General features: G+C 35.4%; 1 protein-coding gene across 9 annotated transcripts in view; it reads right to left on the reverse strand.

Moving 5' to 3' along the window:
* The window catches only part of NIPBL (NIPBL cohesin loading factor), a 160318-nt gene that overhangs the window by 55713 nt on the left and 89069 nt on the right, over positions 1 to 15536 (reverse strand). For 5 of the 9 annotated variants that reach the window (XM_075137831.1, XM_075137828.1, XM_075137830.1 and 2 more), the window contains one exon: positions 4727 to 6295. The exons of 2 other annotated variants lie outside the window; for them this stretch is intronic. In XM_075137831.1, the coding sequence (XP_074993932.1) occupies positions 4727 to 6295 (1569 nt within the window). Of the gene's footprint in view, positions 1 to 4726; positions 6296 to 8799; positions 8992 to 9173; positions 9352 to 15536 lie in introns of those variants that run through there. 2 more of the 9 variants (XM_075137832.1, XM_075137834.1) reach the window with 2 other exon arrangements.

The raw sequence follows: 15536 nt of genomic DNA on the forward strand, positions 1-15536 counted from the left end.
CCTTTTTTTCTCTGAAATGTGGCATAATTTTCTGTAGAGCTTCAGAGAACGTTATGACATGCTTGATCCATCTGGTGGTGCATGCACTTGCAAGAAGTTTTCCTCCGGCCTTCCCACATGCAAATGCAGTTGCTACCAGGAACTCCAAGACAGTGATTTAAAATTTCAGATATGTGGAATTATAGACTTTGAAAATGGTAATCTTTACAAAAGCATAACTTTTAGTAAGCAAGCTGAGTTGCAGCCTTTTCCTTTCCAAAGGAAGTATGTTGTCAGTCCAGTTATTTCCTTGAAGCACAGCTGCATGCTCCGCTAATTTCAGTGAGTACAAAGCGTGTCTGTTTCAGCATCAAGAGAATGTTATTTTGGAAATAAATTTGAGTGAACTCTAAAATTTGCTTGATGTGTTAATATTCATAAGCTATTTTTCTCAAAGATTTGCCAATTTTGTCCTTATAGAAGTCCTATACATGAAGGATTTAAACAAATGTTTAAAATTTATACTCCCTTTTTGTCCTTTTCAGCTGTACCAGAAAGTATTCGTGAGTAGCTCTGCTGTGCTAACTAGAAGTCTGTGAGAGGCATCACAAGTTGGCTCACTGAGCCAATACAATCTGGACACAGCTCTTCATCCTGGAATACTCCCTTTCTTGTCACTCCTACCTAGAAGATGAGCACCTAAGTGATTATCCTGCTTCACAAGTAAGACTATTTCCAGCAGTGCTAGAATTCAAAGACAGACCATCATGCTACACAAATGCCAAATCATAGTTACGATAGGCTCTGAAAAAGTCACCTGGAATTAAAAAAAAGACAAAAAAACCCCAAAAAACCCCACCAACCAACAAACCACACAAACACAGAATACAGGAAAATCTAGAAGCATTGTTTTAACTCTATGACATGAAGATGATTAAGCAGTATATTTTTTAGTTGATCCTGTAAGATTATGTATGAAGAATACCTTTGAAGAAATGGCAAATTTTCACTCAAATTTCATATCATAGCAGCAGAGAACGCAGTATATTTAGGAAGACTTGTAGTGAGCAACAAAAACCTGTGTTTAAAGTTCTGTGTTGTACAGATAATGAAATCCTGTAACAATCTACACAATGAAGGAGTAGCATTCAGATCAGAGCTTTAGGTGATATTGGAAGACCCAAAAAGGTGTTTCTGCATAAGTCTTAAAAAACAGGCACTTATTTGTCCTAGAACTAAAACTTGCATTATATATATGGTGCTTATTTGGGAAAGGCAATCCTTCAAACATATTATAAACCAACTCAGACATCTCCTTACACTGACAATTACAGTTTCTCTCATTACTCCTATCTGTTTCATACTTTAACAAAGGAAAATTTTTCTTGTTCAGAATGCAGTAACTGTGAAACTGTTAACAGCTCCCATCCCAACACAGCTGATCAGTACAGCTCTAAGAAGCAGCAGAAAAGGTATTCGCTGAAGCTCTGAAAAGAAAGAATAGCAAACATGACCTCCTCATTGCAGGCAGAAACTCGAAGGGAAAAGTTTCATGGATCCCCCAACAACATACATTTGCATTAAAACCAGGATAAAAGGCAGTCACAGATATTTAAACCAGAAGAAAAAAGAGTTACGATTCATTCTGACCCAGACCAAAGAGGCCACAAATTTCACCATAAGACCCCTTAACAAAAATACTATGAAAAAAATTTCCGTACCTTCCCTCTGAGCTAGAGTGAACCTTTCAGAAAAATGCTCAAAGGTCAGAAGAGAGAGAAAAAAGTCGCCTCCTCCTTGTAAATGCCAAAAGGGACTGTTGGGATCATTCAATATTAACAGTCGCGTACTACAGCTATCCCTCCCATTCAAATAATAACTTAACAAAATTTCAAACCTGTCTATAAAATTTCATTAAAATGTTACTTTGTCTTTTTGCAATGCAAAAGATCCAAAAGTACAATGCAAAAAGATCCACATGCACAATAAAGGTATGATTTTCGATTTTCAAATTTAAAATTTACTGAAACAATGTAAAAAGTTATATAGACTTCCAGTTTGCAAAGCATTAATTTTAGCTTAAAACAAGTCAATTTTACTGAGTTTTATAATGAATGGGCATTAGTCCCTTAAGACAGAATGACCACCTAAATGGTGTTTTGAACTAGCTCAACCAATCCTATTTTAAACTGGATTTCAGATAAATCACAGCAATGATGATGTATGTGACAAAGCCAGGAGAAGAAATTTTCTTGGGGGAGGGATGGATGAGAAAGCAAAAACAAAGGATAAGAAATAGAAGGAAGTAAAATAAGGAAAGATAAAGCAAAATATACTAAGCTACATGGAATAAGAGGGATGTGAGAAGTGGAATAATGATGATAACCCAACAGTAGAAAAGATTTGTAACAATCTGTTAAGAAATATAGGATGAACTAAATAAAGAATGTTTATGAAAATTACATTTCCTAGTGTATTAAAATGTTTATAACTAAAAATGGCACAGAGTAAAACAGTGAACACTATTTCTCTCAAGTGGAGTGAGGACATTGTGGCAAGGGCATGAATATCAATCAGTTGTTGACAAAGAGATTTTGGCTTATGAAAAAATACCTTTATAAATTATGAACCTTTTCAAACATTGGAGTTCACCTAGTTATTTAGTATAATAAATCCTAGGAAGTAAGTTACCAGGAAGTTGAGCAAAAAAAAAGTAAAACTAAAAACACACATGAAAAATCTGAAGTTCAAAGACACCTTCTCCAAAATCTGCCTGGCTGAACACTCAAAACTTGATTTGTAAGAGAAATATAGTTACAATATTATTCTTTCCATGAAACCTATTTCTAGAATCGTTGCAAGAACCTTATTCTGAATACGACAGCAAAAAGACTGATATCAGATTCAAACATTTTCTTTCCCTGGGAAATATTTCCCAAGTTATTTGAAAGTACGTCAGAAATACATGACTTCAGAAAACAAAAAATACACAAAAACATTGCAGAAAAATTATAAACCTGACTTCAAAATTAATGCGTTGTTCATGTGTGATACAGCTACTAGACTCATGCCAATCAGAAAAGAGTCATTAAAACGTTTACACATTACTAAAACATTCTGTATAAACAACCACAGACACACAGACTACAAAAAAAGGACTTCAGAAACATTTTAGAAGGCACACATGCACCGTATATGGCTCCAAGGACTCTAAAAATTACTGATTTTCTGCACACAGAAATGTGTGAATTCAAAATCTATCCTACTGAAACTAGAGCTGAGTTCCATCAGTATTCTCTACCAAAAACATAAAGGTTTCATTTGAAATCTTTAGACTAAACTGATGTCACTGATTAAACAAAGATGTCATAATTTTATGTCTAACTCTAGATATCTATTATTAAAAAGGGAAATTTTGCCTGTTTTGAACCTCAAAAAAGGACAGGGGAAATGTTCATATTTCCAGGATAAAGAGGAAATATTTAACAAGGAGGCTAATATTTTACAAATAAGTAATACACAACCTGAATTATTAAGTCTTCAAAAGTTAATACAAACAGGTTAGTAGATAGAGAACAGATGTAGCACAATAAATTCATTCTACAGATATCACCTCTGTACACGTGCACATAAACGTAGTTACACATTCACAAAGATGATTTCTACACCATTTCTTACCAGATCAACTACGTAAGAAAACATTTTAATCTTGAATTCATGATATACCCGGAACTGCATTCATAAATCATCCTGCATAGAGCTGAAATCCTCAATCCTGCCACGTTTTGTCTATTTTGAGACATGACAACTCTATAAACATAACTATGTAAGAAATTTAAATGCTTTAAATGCTAAGCAATAAAAGAGAAATGAAGCCTAACCAGTTAGTAACATCAATTTCACAATGTGACATGATCTACTTCGCTCTGAAACCAAAGAAGCCAAAATTAGAGCACTAAGAAGAAAAGCAATTTTATTAAACAAGTGTTAAATCTGCAGAAGAGATAATCAACCAAATATCAAACCTACAAACTATTCTGAATTTTTTCTTGTCCCTATTATTACTCATTTGAAAATGCCAGCCAATTGTTTACCAGTTCCTTTCCTCTTTCTGCATACAATGGACCCTAAAAACAATGATGTCTGAATTCTCTCTCCTAAAGGCAGAATCTTTTTGTAAGCTTATTGTCACACAGCCTCAAGTGTGGAGGCTCCCCAACAGAGCTGTATTTATAGTGTAAAAGAGGCAGATGGGACTTTGTCAGTGCATTCGTATTGCATCATGTCAAAACATGCCTTGGAAAACCACATTTCAGTTCCAATTAAAAACATAAGAGAATCTTAAGGCTTGTATACATAGTATTTCCCACCACTCCAGCTACGCTGATTTAGTTACAGTAGTACCAGTCCCTTATACAGATATATTTAACCAGTTTAAATCATACATACAGCAGTTACATTTCACTGGAGAAATTACTAATGTAGCTGAAATAGCTTATGACCCTTTAAGTGTTCCCACATTAGATACTTGCACTAGAGTATAAGAATCATTTCAGGTACATTGTAGCAAGATTTCCAAAAATGACAAGTCCATAGATGAGTTTCACTTTGTCCCCAAAATCACCATATAAGCAAGCACATAAACTAACTATCAAATGTTTGTGTTTCATTTCTAACCACAGAAGTAGCAAATCTAAAAAACAGGAATGTAAAAGATATAATGCAATTAATATTAAAATAATCTTACCTTTATTAGATTTAGATGACTTGTTCTTATTAGGTTTAAAACAAGAGCCCCTTGATTTATCTTCTCTATCCTTAATAAATTTCTGTACATCATCCAAAGAAAGCTTTTGAAGGACAACTACAGGCTTAGCTCCTTTATTTAGATCTTCAACTAGCCCAATCTTCTCTACTTTGTCCTTCTGTTCACCTCTAAATTCAGTTTTCCTTGACTCCTGAGTAACATTGCCATCTTTATCACGCTTGATTTTTGGAATGACAAAATGTTTCAATGCGCCAGATCTTGCCCCCAACAAGTAACTGGGAAACTCTGCTTTATTGTCAGCATGTGCTTTATTACTATCTACTTTACTCTTATTACCATCTGTCCTTCGTTCATCCTTGCTGTTGGGTGATTTAAAACCAGGTTTATCAGGTCTTGATTTACTAGAATCTCCTTTACCTTCCTGTTTAATACGAGGGCTATCAGGTCTTGATTTCTGATCCCCAGAAGAAAACCTTTCCCTTGATTCACCAGACTCATGCCTATATTTCCTTTCAAATTTCTCAGGTTTTGAACCATCAGATTTAATACCATGCTTAGAATCATATTCATTTTTGTTTGAGGATCTCAAATATTCAGGCCTTCTAATCTTGGATGGATCTCCTCTGTATCTCTCTGACTCCCCCCTGTCCTCAGATCTTTGTTTAAGGCTATCATGGTCACGCCTTGGTGTATCAGAAACTGAACGCCCATCAGGCCTTTGTTTTGTTGGATCAGATCTACTTTCAGGTTTTACCCTTGAAGGATCAGATTTCACATCTAGTTTATGCCTAGATATCTCAATTTTCTTATCTGACAATGGTTTACTGGAGTCCCTCCTATTATCATGTCTGTGTTTTGGCGTTTCAGGCCTGCCTTCACTCTTCTGTTTTGGCGTTTCGGGCCTGCCTTCACTCTTCTGTTTTGGCGTTTCGGGCCTGCCTTCACTCTTCTGTTTTGGCGTTTCGGGCCTCTGCCTTATTTCCTGTTTGCCATTATTTTGTTTTCCCTCATTTTGTTTCATCTCCATTTGCTTGCTCTCGTTTTGTTTTGATTCTGTCTGTCTGTTCTCATTTTGTTTCACTTCCATTTGTCTGCTTTCATGCTTGCTTTCATGTTTAGCTTCTAACTGTTTGTTCTCGTGTTTACTTTCCAACCGTCTGCTCTCATTTTGCTGAAATTCCATTTGTCTGTTTTCATTTTGCTGGATATCCGTCTTTTGAGCCTCAAAGTCTGACTTTTTCCTAAAAATCTCAGGGTGGTTTTCAGGTTTAAATTTAAGAACTCCAACAGTGTCTTCTTGGGGAACACACACAAACCCGTCGTTATACTGCTTAATTTCTTCAGGTTTTTTGATGGTGTCCAAATCCTGAGTTACTGTTGCCTGAGAGTCCACTCTTCCTGCTTGCTGCAGATCAATACTAACCATCAACGCTGGCCTCGCCCCATTTCCTGCAGAACCTGTCTCCTGAGAAGCTGATCTATTTCCTCCAGTAGCACCTCCAGCCTCCTGTGGTTTGTTTTCTTGTTTTCGCTTCTTCAGAGGTTTATCTGCAAGTTAAAAAGAGAAAAATCACAGATTATATATAGAGACTGATAAATGTCCAAGCAAGAATGTTCCATTCCCCTCCACTCCCACAAATTAATCCTCCTCAGCATGTATGTGCACACACAATAAAATCCATTGAATTTAAAAGCAAGAATAGAACTTCTCTAGCTAATACTTTTTAATGTATTCAGACTATCATTCATTGTCAGACTACCACAGATGCCAATTAATAATTAAAAAAACCCACCCTCAAAACATATGAAATCAAAGTCCCTGTATAATTCCCAAGAGAACCATCTAATAAAGCAGCTACAATACATGCAGACCAAAAAAAGGTTTAAAAACCCCCAAACTAATAAATTACGCTTGAAGCAATAATCTGCAAAGACAAAGTTAAGGTGCACCTCCACAACTGCTTGTTGAGGAATACTACTATAAAAGATTCTCTTCTGCAGATTCAGCCTGCTTCATTATACATGAACTAAGCAAGGATCTGCAATGATTAAAACAGACGTTCTCCCTATTTGGTTCAGTGTATCAGTTGGACTTCACACATATTTTAGCCAGGGAACACACAAACAATGAACAAAAATTATTAAAATAACTCCAACACTCCATGCTTCTCTCTGAAGCTAAGCAGTACACCAAGAGTTGGAGTCTATACCATAACACATATATATTAGGCGGGGGGGCACTACAGACTTAAAAGCTTGAGTATTTTCCCTTTGCAACCATAATGCTTTTCATGGATGAAATAAAAGTTCAGTGATAATTTTATGTGGTGTCAAGAGCTTGACTCTGCAATAAGCCTTTCAGTTTATACTAAAAAAACATTAACAGAAGAATACAGAAAAATAAAGTGAGCCAACCATACACCCTGTAATTTGGTAGAATTCATAGAAATGAGAAGCACATGGAAGTATCAAAAATAATATGTTCTACTCATCTAAACTACAATCTATTTATATTATCAACATGGTACTCTAAAGTAAAATTAATTTCTGCCATGAAAACCAAAAGCCCTAACTACGCTAAGGCTTATATTCTCATTTCTCAACTACCATTGCATAATTTGTCAAAAACCCCATGATTTTCTCTGTAATCAGGGAATATGACTTTAAGTCTAAGGAATGACTAAACATAGGTTGGAAATTCTGTTGTAGATCTATTGTCAAAATGTCTAGACCACAAATGCAATATAAGAAAAATAACTTATTTTCTGCCTAGATTTGTGGTGCCTAGATCTGTGATACCAGATGCAATGAGCCAGCTCTCTTTTTGGGAGCAGGAGAATGAATGGTGAGGAGGATGCAATCAAGGAATAAGGAAATAAACTCCAAGGAAAAAAAAACCACCACCCTCTCAAATTGTAAACCAGAATTATAACATATGACCTCTAATTTATTCTGTATTTGTATAAGATTCTTATTTAGAAAAAATAAAACTTTGAAGAATCATCTCCAAAATTAACATTAGAACACAATAACAAGTAGTAACATGGTCAATTCCAGCGACATGAACAGGCTTTTTTCCCCATCATTTACATTCTTAAATCTATTTGTACATCTCTAACTTCCTAAAACTCCAAAATTATGAACAACATTTAATGGCCAGAAGACAGTAAAGACAGATACAATAAACTCCATGCAGAAACTAGTCAACTGCAAATCAGGAACTTTTCAAAGTTCAACAAACACCTATAGGAATGCCTGCTAACTTTATGATAGACATGTGAAGTAAAATAAATTTGCCAAATCAAAGGTGCAGCTTTTTAGCATGGAGATTTTTGCTTTTTCTGTACTACAGCAACTGTTGGATTCATATGAGAACTCATATAGATTAATTTCCCAACACTACTGATTAAAACGAATATATTTTTTTGACACCTTCATGCAGTGACAAAAAATCTTTTTCTCCCTGTGACTAAGAGGGCTTTGACCTCACTGAGCTTCATGGCATGTCTTAAGAATGGTCATGAAATAGAGGCTTTCAGACTAATAGGTTTCAAATTTGATTTTTTAAAAAAACCCCATATACATTAATACACATACATCCACACACATCATTATCTTATTTCTCAATTAAAACTCTTTAAATTTTGAAACACAAATTAAGAAACTTGTGTTCTTAAGAAAAAGTCGGTCAGCTTTTTCATTTTAACCCAGAAATGTCAGCCACACTGAAGAAGTCCTGTAAAGCTCTGATGGTGGATCTAACAGTAGCCTTTAAGACATTACTGTTATCAGTTATCTGCCCCGTTCTTTTAACCGAGGTTATCACCTGTAGCAGAAAGGAACATACATTCATATTTCCACAAGCGCATTTCATTCTCCAATGCATCACCTTAAGACACTAGTGAAGATGGTTTGCATTAACCTACCAAGCTGAACAAGTCAGTTAAGAGCCAAGCAAACGTTTCCCTCTGCTACGCCTACTATAAGAGCAAGGCAGATGGCCAGGAGCTATGACGCCTTAAACAGCTGTAGCTGGATCAACCAAAACTCACCTTTCAGAGCCCTCATGCTGAAGGCTCCAAGATTAAACAACCAAAACAATTCAAGTAGAACCAATTTTCTCGCTTGAACTTCTGTAACTGACCAGGCTCAAAATGCTGTTGTTCTTCATCATCCAAAACATCAAATTGTAAGTTGAGAACAGGTAAGTAGATGATCACATCACAACTTGGCATACATATTCCCTATAAATACAGAGCTTTTCTGATGCACCTTCTTAATTTCTCTTGACAACTGAATACTGATGTTTTAGTAAGTTATTATAATCACAATCTGTTGACATCTTATCTGAGAAGAAAGGGACACCTTCAAAGTTTTCTTTTCCTAAACGGCAAGGTGATTGCAGACAGAGTTACAGATTACTCACAGATTTCTTCATATTTCCAGTGCATCTTGACGGCGATCCTCAGAACTAGACTTGATCATTACTGTTTTGCCTCTATGAGATTTCTGGATCTAGGACAAAAAAGCTGGCCCAAGTATATGAAAATATCAGGTTGAACTAGGGCATAAAAGGTAGGATAAGTATATAGTACCACTATCTTCATTGAGCATAATGAAAAAAACTCCATTGAATGAGCACAAAAACTTTTTAAATTGCCACGACAGCTGCAGAAATCTGAAAGCTGAAATACACCATTGGGCTTCAAGGGCTTTATAAAATCTTGAACTCACTTTGAACTATCTGAGAATAATAATAGAGAATCAGAGAGGTGAGGAGAGAGTAATTACCCTCTGAAAACAGATGTCTTCATATCTTCTCTTTTACAATCAAATATATGCAAGTCTGCATACACCTACTTTATTAAGACATGAGTCCTAAGATCCCTTAGGGTTTTGACGAACAGATGAACTTAGGAATTTTTACAATATCCATTCAAATATATTTCGTATCCTTCAAGGCATCAGTATCCAAGCTTCATCCACTTCATCCCATAGATAGTAGAATTTCTTTTTACTATCAGGATCTAGGACTTTGCCAAAATATCAGACAAATGGTTTTCTTTCAAATCCTGCAGACCTAGATTCAAAGCTTGCCACAGTTCTGAACGTGTAGGCTGACAAGCTCTTGAGACCTGAGACCAATAAAGTGTGATCAGGATCTTTTTGCTTCATTCTTTGTAACGGTTTTCATAATAAAAGGAATATGTAGGAAGTCACAGAAGAGCTTTCTGACTATATCAGAGATCAGATATCCAAGTTTGTTGTTTTCAGATTCTTTTCTTTTTAGAAACATTATTCACTCCTTCCCCCCCGCAAGAATGTAGATACATCCGAAATATATCTACATTTTGTTCAATTCCTTGAACAAATCTATGACAGTTCAGAGCATAGTCTGATCCCAGTTATTCTCTTATGTAGACATCCTTTTGGCTTGGCAAATCCACATGGATGTTCTCTTTACATTGCAACATGCTCACCAAAAGGCAGTACCTTGGTACTCAAAGCAAGAACATAAGCTACCTTATTCTAAAAAATAGCAGAGATTTTATGTCAAATTAAAAGGGTCACTGTGGTGCAAGAAACAAAACATTACAGGAACCACAAGTTTTAAATGGAAAAAAGATTAAGTGGATTTCCAAGCTGTTATCTCTCACCTGTCCTCTTACGAACAGTATTCCTGGAGATAGGTTGTGGCCTTCATCTTTGGAAATATCTGTGTGTCAAAATGACGAGTACTTTCAGATTTAGAAATTCATTAATTACTGTTGAACCTTTGTGCAAACAAACATTGCACTGGAATAACCACAGATACCTTCAAATACATTTCTGCTGAAACTGCGAGTCAATCATGATTTGAAGAATATCCATCCTGAAGCGGATATGCTTGGAAGCTGAGCAAGTGTTAGGGACAGCAGCCGGGTGAAGGGACCTGTATTAAAGAAGTATCTCCATTCTTCCATTTAACCTGACATCTTTCCAAAGCAGCAGCCAGAACACCATTAGTGCTGAAGACTCCCATGTTACTGCTTGCAAACCTGATGATTGCCTTAAGTCCCAGATTAAACTCTTTCAACAAATGAATATAACAGGATGATAGCCTAAAAACTTCTAGAACTGCTTGTCCTAGCAAACTGAAATTGGCCTTTTGTAAATATCTAAGGTCTAAATAATAACCATGTGCATGGTTGCTAAGCTTCATTTTAGCAAAATGGTAACACTCCACTTTATTAATACTGTTTGGTAGACTCTCAAATCCAGAGATTTCTGAAAGATTTTGAATGATCTCAAAGACACAACAGATAAATTATCACTTCTCCATTTACACCTTGTAAGGGATTCAATTGGAGACTTCATATCCAAGACGGTTAAATGTGAATGTACTCCTCTTCAGAACCACAAAGAAGAATGATATTCCAATGCTGAGTTCTGGATGAACCATTCCGATAGACTCCAGCACAAATTTTCTTTTTTTAAAGAGTAACAATTAAGAGTTTTATATTTTAAAGCTCTAACACTCTTCAGAGATTACTGGGATATGCCTCCACTCATTTGAAATACCACTTATTTGAATTGTTTATATCAGCAATGAATAAATTTAAACCAAATATACCAGTCCTAAGCAGTTATGACTTATTGTCAAACCTTCCATTTTTTAACAACATCAGAGACAAGTCAGCTAGAGGCCAATTACAAGCTTATCTTATTTAAGCTAAGAGTCAAGATTAGGAATTTTCAACAGGTAACACATAACTGTATGTCTAAATAACAAATCTGTGTTTACTGTCAACTGTTTTCTTCTTAGTTATTTTTCACAGATTTCTTCAAAGTTGTCCAAGCGCCCTGTCCCCCCAACCAACAGTGTCCTGCAGCCCACAAGAATCTAAACCAATCAATCTAATCTGGGTACAAGGAAGGTTTAAAATTACTTTAATGGTACTGATGGATGACCTATCAATGGAGTGAGGGCAAATATCCATTCTTATCTTTCTACTCCTTCATGAACATTACTGACTGTGAGAGTTTGCTCTCATCGGACCCCCCACCCCCCAGCCATATTCCAATAAACAAGGAATAAACAAGGAATAAACAAGGAACAACCAAAGAGAACTCTTCCCGTCAGTTGAAGAAATTCCCACAGTACTAGCTCCTCCCCTTGAAGGAGAGACTCAGGTCAGAAATTTTATTCTCACTGCTTGCTCCCTTACAGAAGAAACTAAGAAAGTACAGTCATGAACCTAGTAGAGGAAGCTTTATAGAAAAGAATGTAATTTCAAAGTCTCCGAAGCAGAGACTGGAGGGCTTCCAGCTGCTGCAGTCCAGAGGAAGGGACTTCTGAGAATCTCTCAGAATCAGCTGCTAATCTTTAGCAATCCATTAAAAGACTTTATCGAACTTCTGGTCACTGTGCAAAAAGGAAAGCCCATCAGGAGGGATGTCCAAACTCATTCAGGACAAAACACAAAAAGACTACAGGAGTCTCTGACATGCCTTAGGGTGTGGCAGACTTCAGAATCTTCTTTTTGGTGAAGTTTTGCTTGTTTTCTTAAATGTTATAATAACGTAATCACCATAACTGGAGAATGAAAAATGATCTTAGGAATTTTGCTACTTAAGGATGTCTGGTAACTCATTATTCCCTGTCAAGTATAGTAATGCAAAGGAAATATTACACTAGAAAATAACAAGAACTGAACTACAGAAGAGTATAATCAAGCATCTACACTTGTTTAGAGATTGGAAGCTGTAACTTAACCTCTCTGAATTTAATCTTGCTTTTACAAACAATATTATTTTAATTTATTTATGAGATAGATTTTTCTAACACAAATGCTGGGTTTTATCCATGTGATTGCTTTGTGAAGAATTATAGTTTCGTAAACTCAATTGTTAAAATATCTGAGCAAAACCTGACGTACAGTTAATTTGAAATACACAATGCAGCACCTAATTTCACAAGAAAAATGCAACACACTAACAGTAGACTTAATGAATTAACTACTTATTTTATGTATCACTTACAGATTAACATATCCAATTATTTTATTCATTTGTATAACCAGCAAACTTTAGAAATATACGACTTTGAAATCTCCCTTCCAGATGTTGATTTTATTCTGACATCATACCTTGCACTCAAAAATATCTTCAATTAACTAGATCCAGTAATATTTGTACTGCATAATAATGAAAAAAAGTCTGTGTCTTCTTAGGTTGATGTCAGAGTGAACTTAGTGACTATGAACTATAGAAATGCTGGGCTTAAACTCTTAATAAGGTTTATTAATTATACATGCCATTTCTTTATCAAGATTTAAATCCATTATAGAGAAATTATATTTTGTTTCCCAGCACAAAATAAAGTCATTCCTGGGTAAGTAGGATTATAGATCCTCCCATCCATCTAACAGGTAGAATCAAGGGCATACGCTACATGCAAGTTATATTTAATTTTTTAATTTTAGTTTACGTTACAGATAAAAAAAACCAATAGACTTCTTACCAAACTGCTACGTTTTAGTTATTTTCTACACCTGCTTACAAGAGCAGGTTTCTGTCCTACCCTATGTAAAGCACAATCTGGGATAAACAGGGGAATTTGATTTCATGTTACACAAGAGCACCAAAATAAAGTAAACGCCTTAAAAAAAAAGCCTCTGCTTTTTGTTTTAAATGTGTTTTTCAATCAGTATTTTACTCTTTATAAAAAACATAAAAGAAAGTAATTTTTCCTAGATAGATGGAAACATTGCAACACTTCATTGCAATTTCTCTAGATAGAAAAGGAGTTTCTTCCTCTAACTTTTCTTAAAACACATACACAAAAAACCCTCTCATCTATAGGAACTGGAGGTTGCAAAGCTGGTTTTTCTTAGGAAAGCTGTATGAGGTGCCAGTTTCATCCATTATGTCACACTGTGAAATGCAGACCTAATGAAAGCTTGTATATACAAATTACATGATACCTAATTTTCACATTGTCCTACTACACCACATCATTTATATTTTATAGAGACACAATCATTTATATTTTACACTGTCTTATTTTGTCTTCACCTTCTGGTATTAGTGACTGTAATCTTCTGCAAGATTACTATACAAATGACTACACTTGTAGCTCCATTTTTAAGGAAATAAAACCCTTATAACATATTTTTGGAAATGAATGCTAATATACTGGTTATAATTACACATTCTGTCATTTCTTTAATCAGCTACATAAAATTAGACATAAACAAACTATTCATTCTTAATATCGTTCTTCTGTTAGTTTTCTCTTTGGGGAACTTTTGGGGGGAGATGGGTAATGGGGAGAAAAGGAGAGGAGCTGGATAAGAACTTAAAAGGTAAGAGAAAAAGGTTACTTACCTACAACTGTAGTTTTGAGAGTTTTGCTCCGGCAGATTCACACTCTTGGGATGTGTGTCTCTGCTGCTATGGGCTTGGAACGAACTAAAAAAGAAGGGCCCACAGCAGGCATCCAAATGCCCCCTAACTGACCCAATTTTTGGAAATAAAGTTATTACAGCTTCACTTCTTCCCAATTCAAAGAATCCACAGTAAGATTCCAAAGAAGTGGGTAAAATGGATCCTCAGAGGTAAAATATATAAGGGAAAAAACACAGATACGAGTAGATTTGTCTCATTTAAAAAATGGTTCTAATGCTTTTAAGTTTCAAAAAAAATATTAGCCTCCCAATGAAATGGTTAGTGATTAATGATTTCATTACTCTTCTCACAAACTCCAGAGAACAGTGCCTTTTACAAGTAAAAGTAGAATTCCTTAATCTGTTAAGACAGGTGCATTATGTAAAAGCGTCTTTGAAGTAGCCTAAAATCTAAGAGTGAACACAGAATACTATGTATGGAAGAGCTCAAACTAAAATTTAGCAAATCTGAATAAAATAAAAAACTAAAGCAATTTGAAAAAGAGTGTCTGAAAAAAGATGAGTTACTTTCTGTTTTTTCAAGTAATTTTCAAGGTTTTCTTTCCTTTTCCCATTCCTAGAAGACTGAGAGCTCCTTTTAACGTTAATATTTTAAATATTTTTGATTCACAGTATTTGGGGTTTTTAGAAAAACATGAAATATCTTGAGGCATAAACCCTGAACCTGAAAATTCATTCAGTAGCAGGTCTAAATCTTGAAGAAAAAGAAGAACTTAATGTAATGTTCTAGGAAAGGTTTAAACTGAACGTGAATGACTAGCTTTGAACTACTTGACTACACACAAAAATAACCCACTTGTATCTGAAGAGTGGCAAAGCATGAGTTAATGCAAAGAACTGACGTCACCAAAATGAAATTTCTCCCTCAACATCCCCCTTCCCACCCAAGGAAAAAAAGATTCCTGAGAAGAACAGAAATTCCTGGGACATAATTTTCTAAAACTCAACAGGATTTTCTGTACTTTCTTGGAGCAGTCAGCTTCAGAATGTGAACAAAGCACAACTCCAGTTAAGTGAACAAAATAGGTTCAGAATATGGACGTCTACTTGTTTCAAAAGTATTCAACAGCACCAAGTAGGAAATGTGCTACTGACAGTGATTAGAAGAGAAGAAAGTGTGTGTGAAGCTTCATTACCTTTTTAAAGAAATTATATCATCAAAATATCACAATGCACCTAAGCAGAGGATGGTCCACTTGTTGTTGATCGTTGTGGAAAAAGATAATCCCTTTCTGTATCAGCCCTGCCGAATCACTTTTTTTCCAACTCAGATAATCTGAGTCCTGATAAATAATAGCCAGATCTATCTGTAATACTACACATCCTTTCAAAAGAGAAGA

Source organism: Calonectris borealis, chromosome Z (genome assembly GCF_964195595.1).
Source record: "Calonectris borealis chromosome Z, bCalBor7.hap1.2, whole genome shotgun sequence".
Classification (NCBI taxonomy): Eukaryota; Metazoa; Chordata; class Aves; order Procellariiformes; family Procellariidae; genus Calonectris; species Calonectris borealis.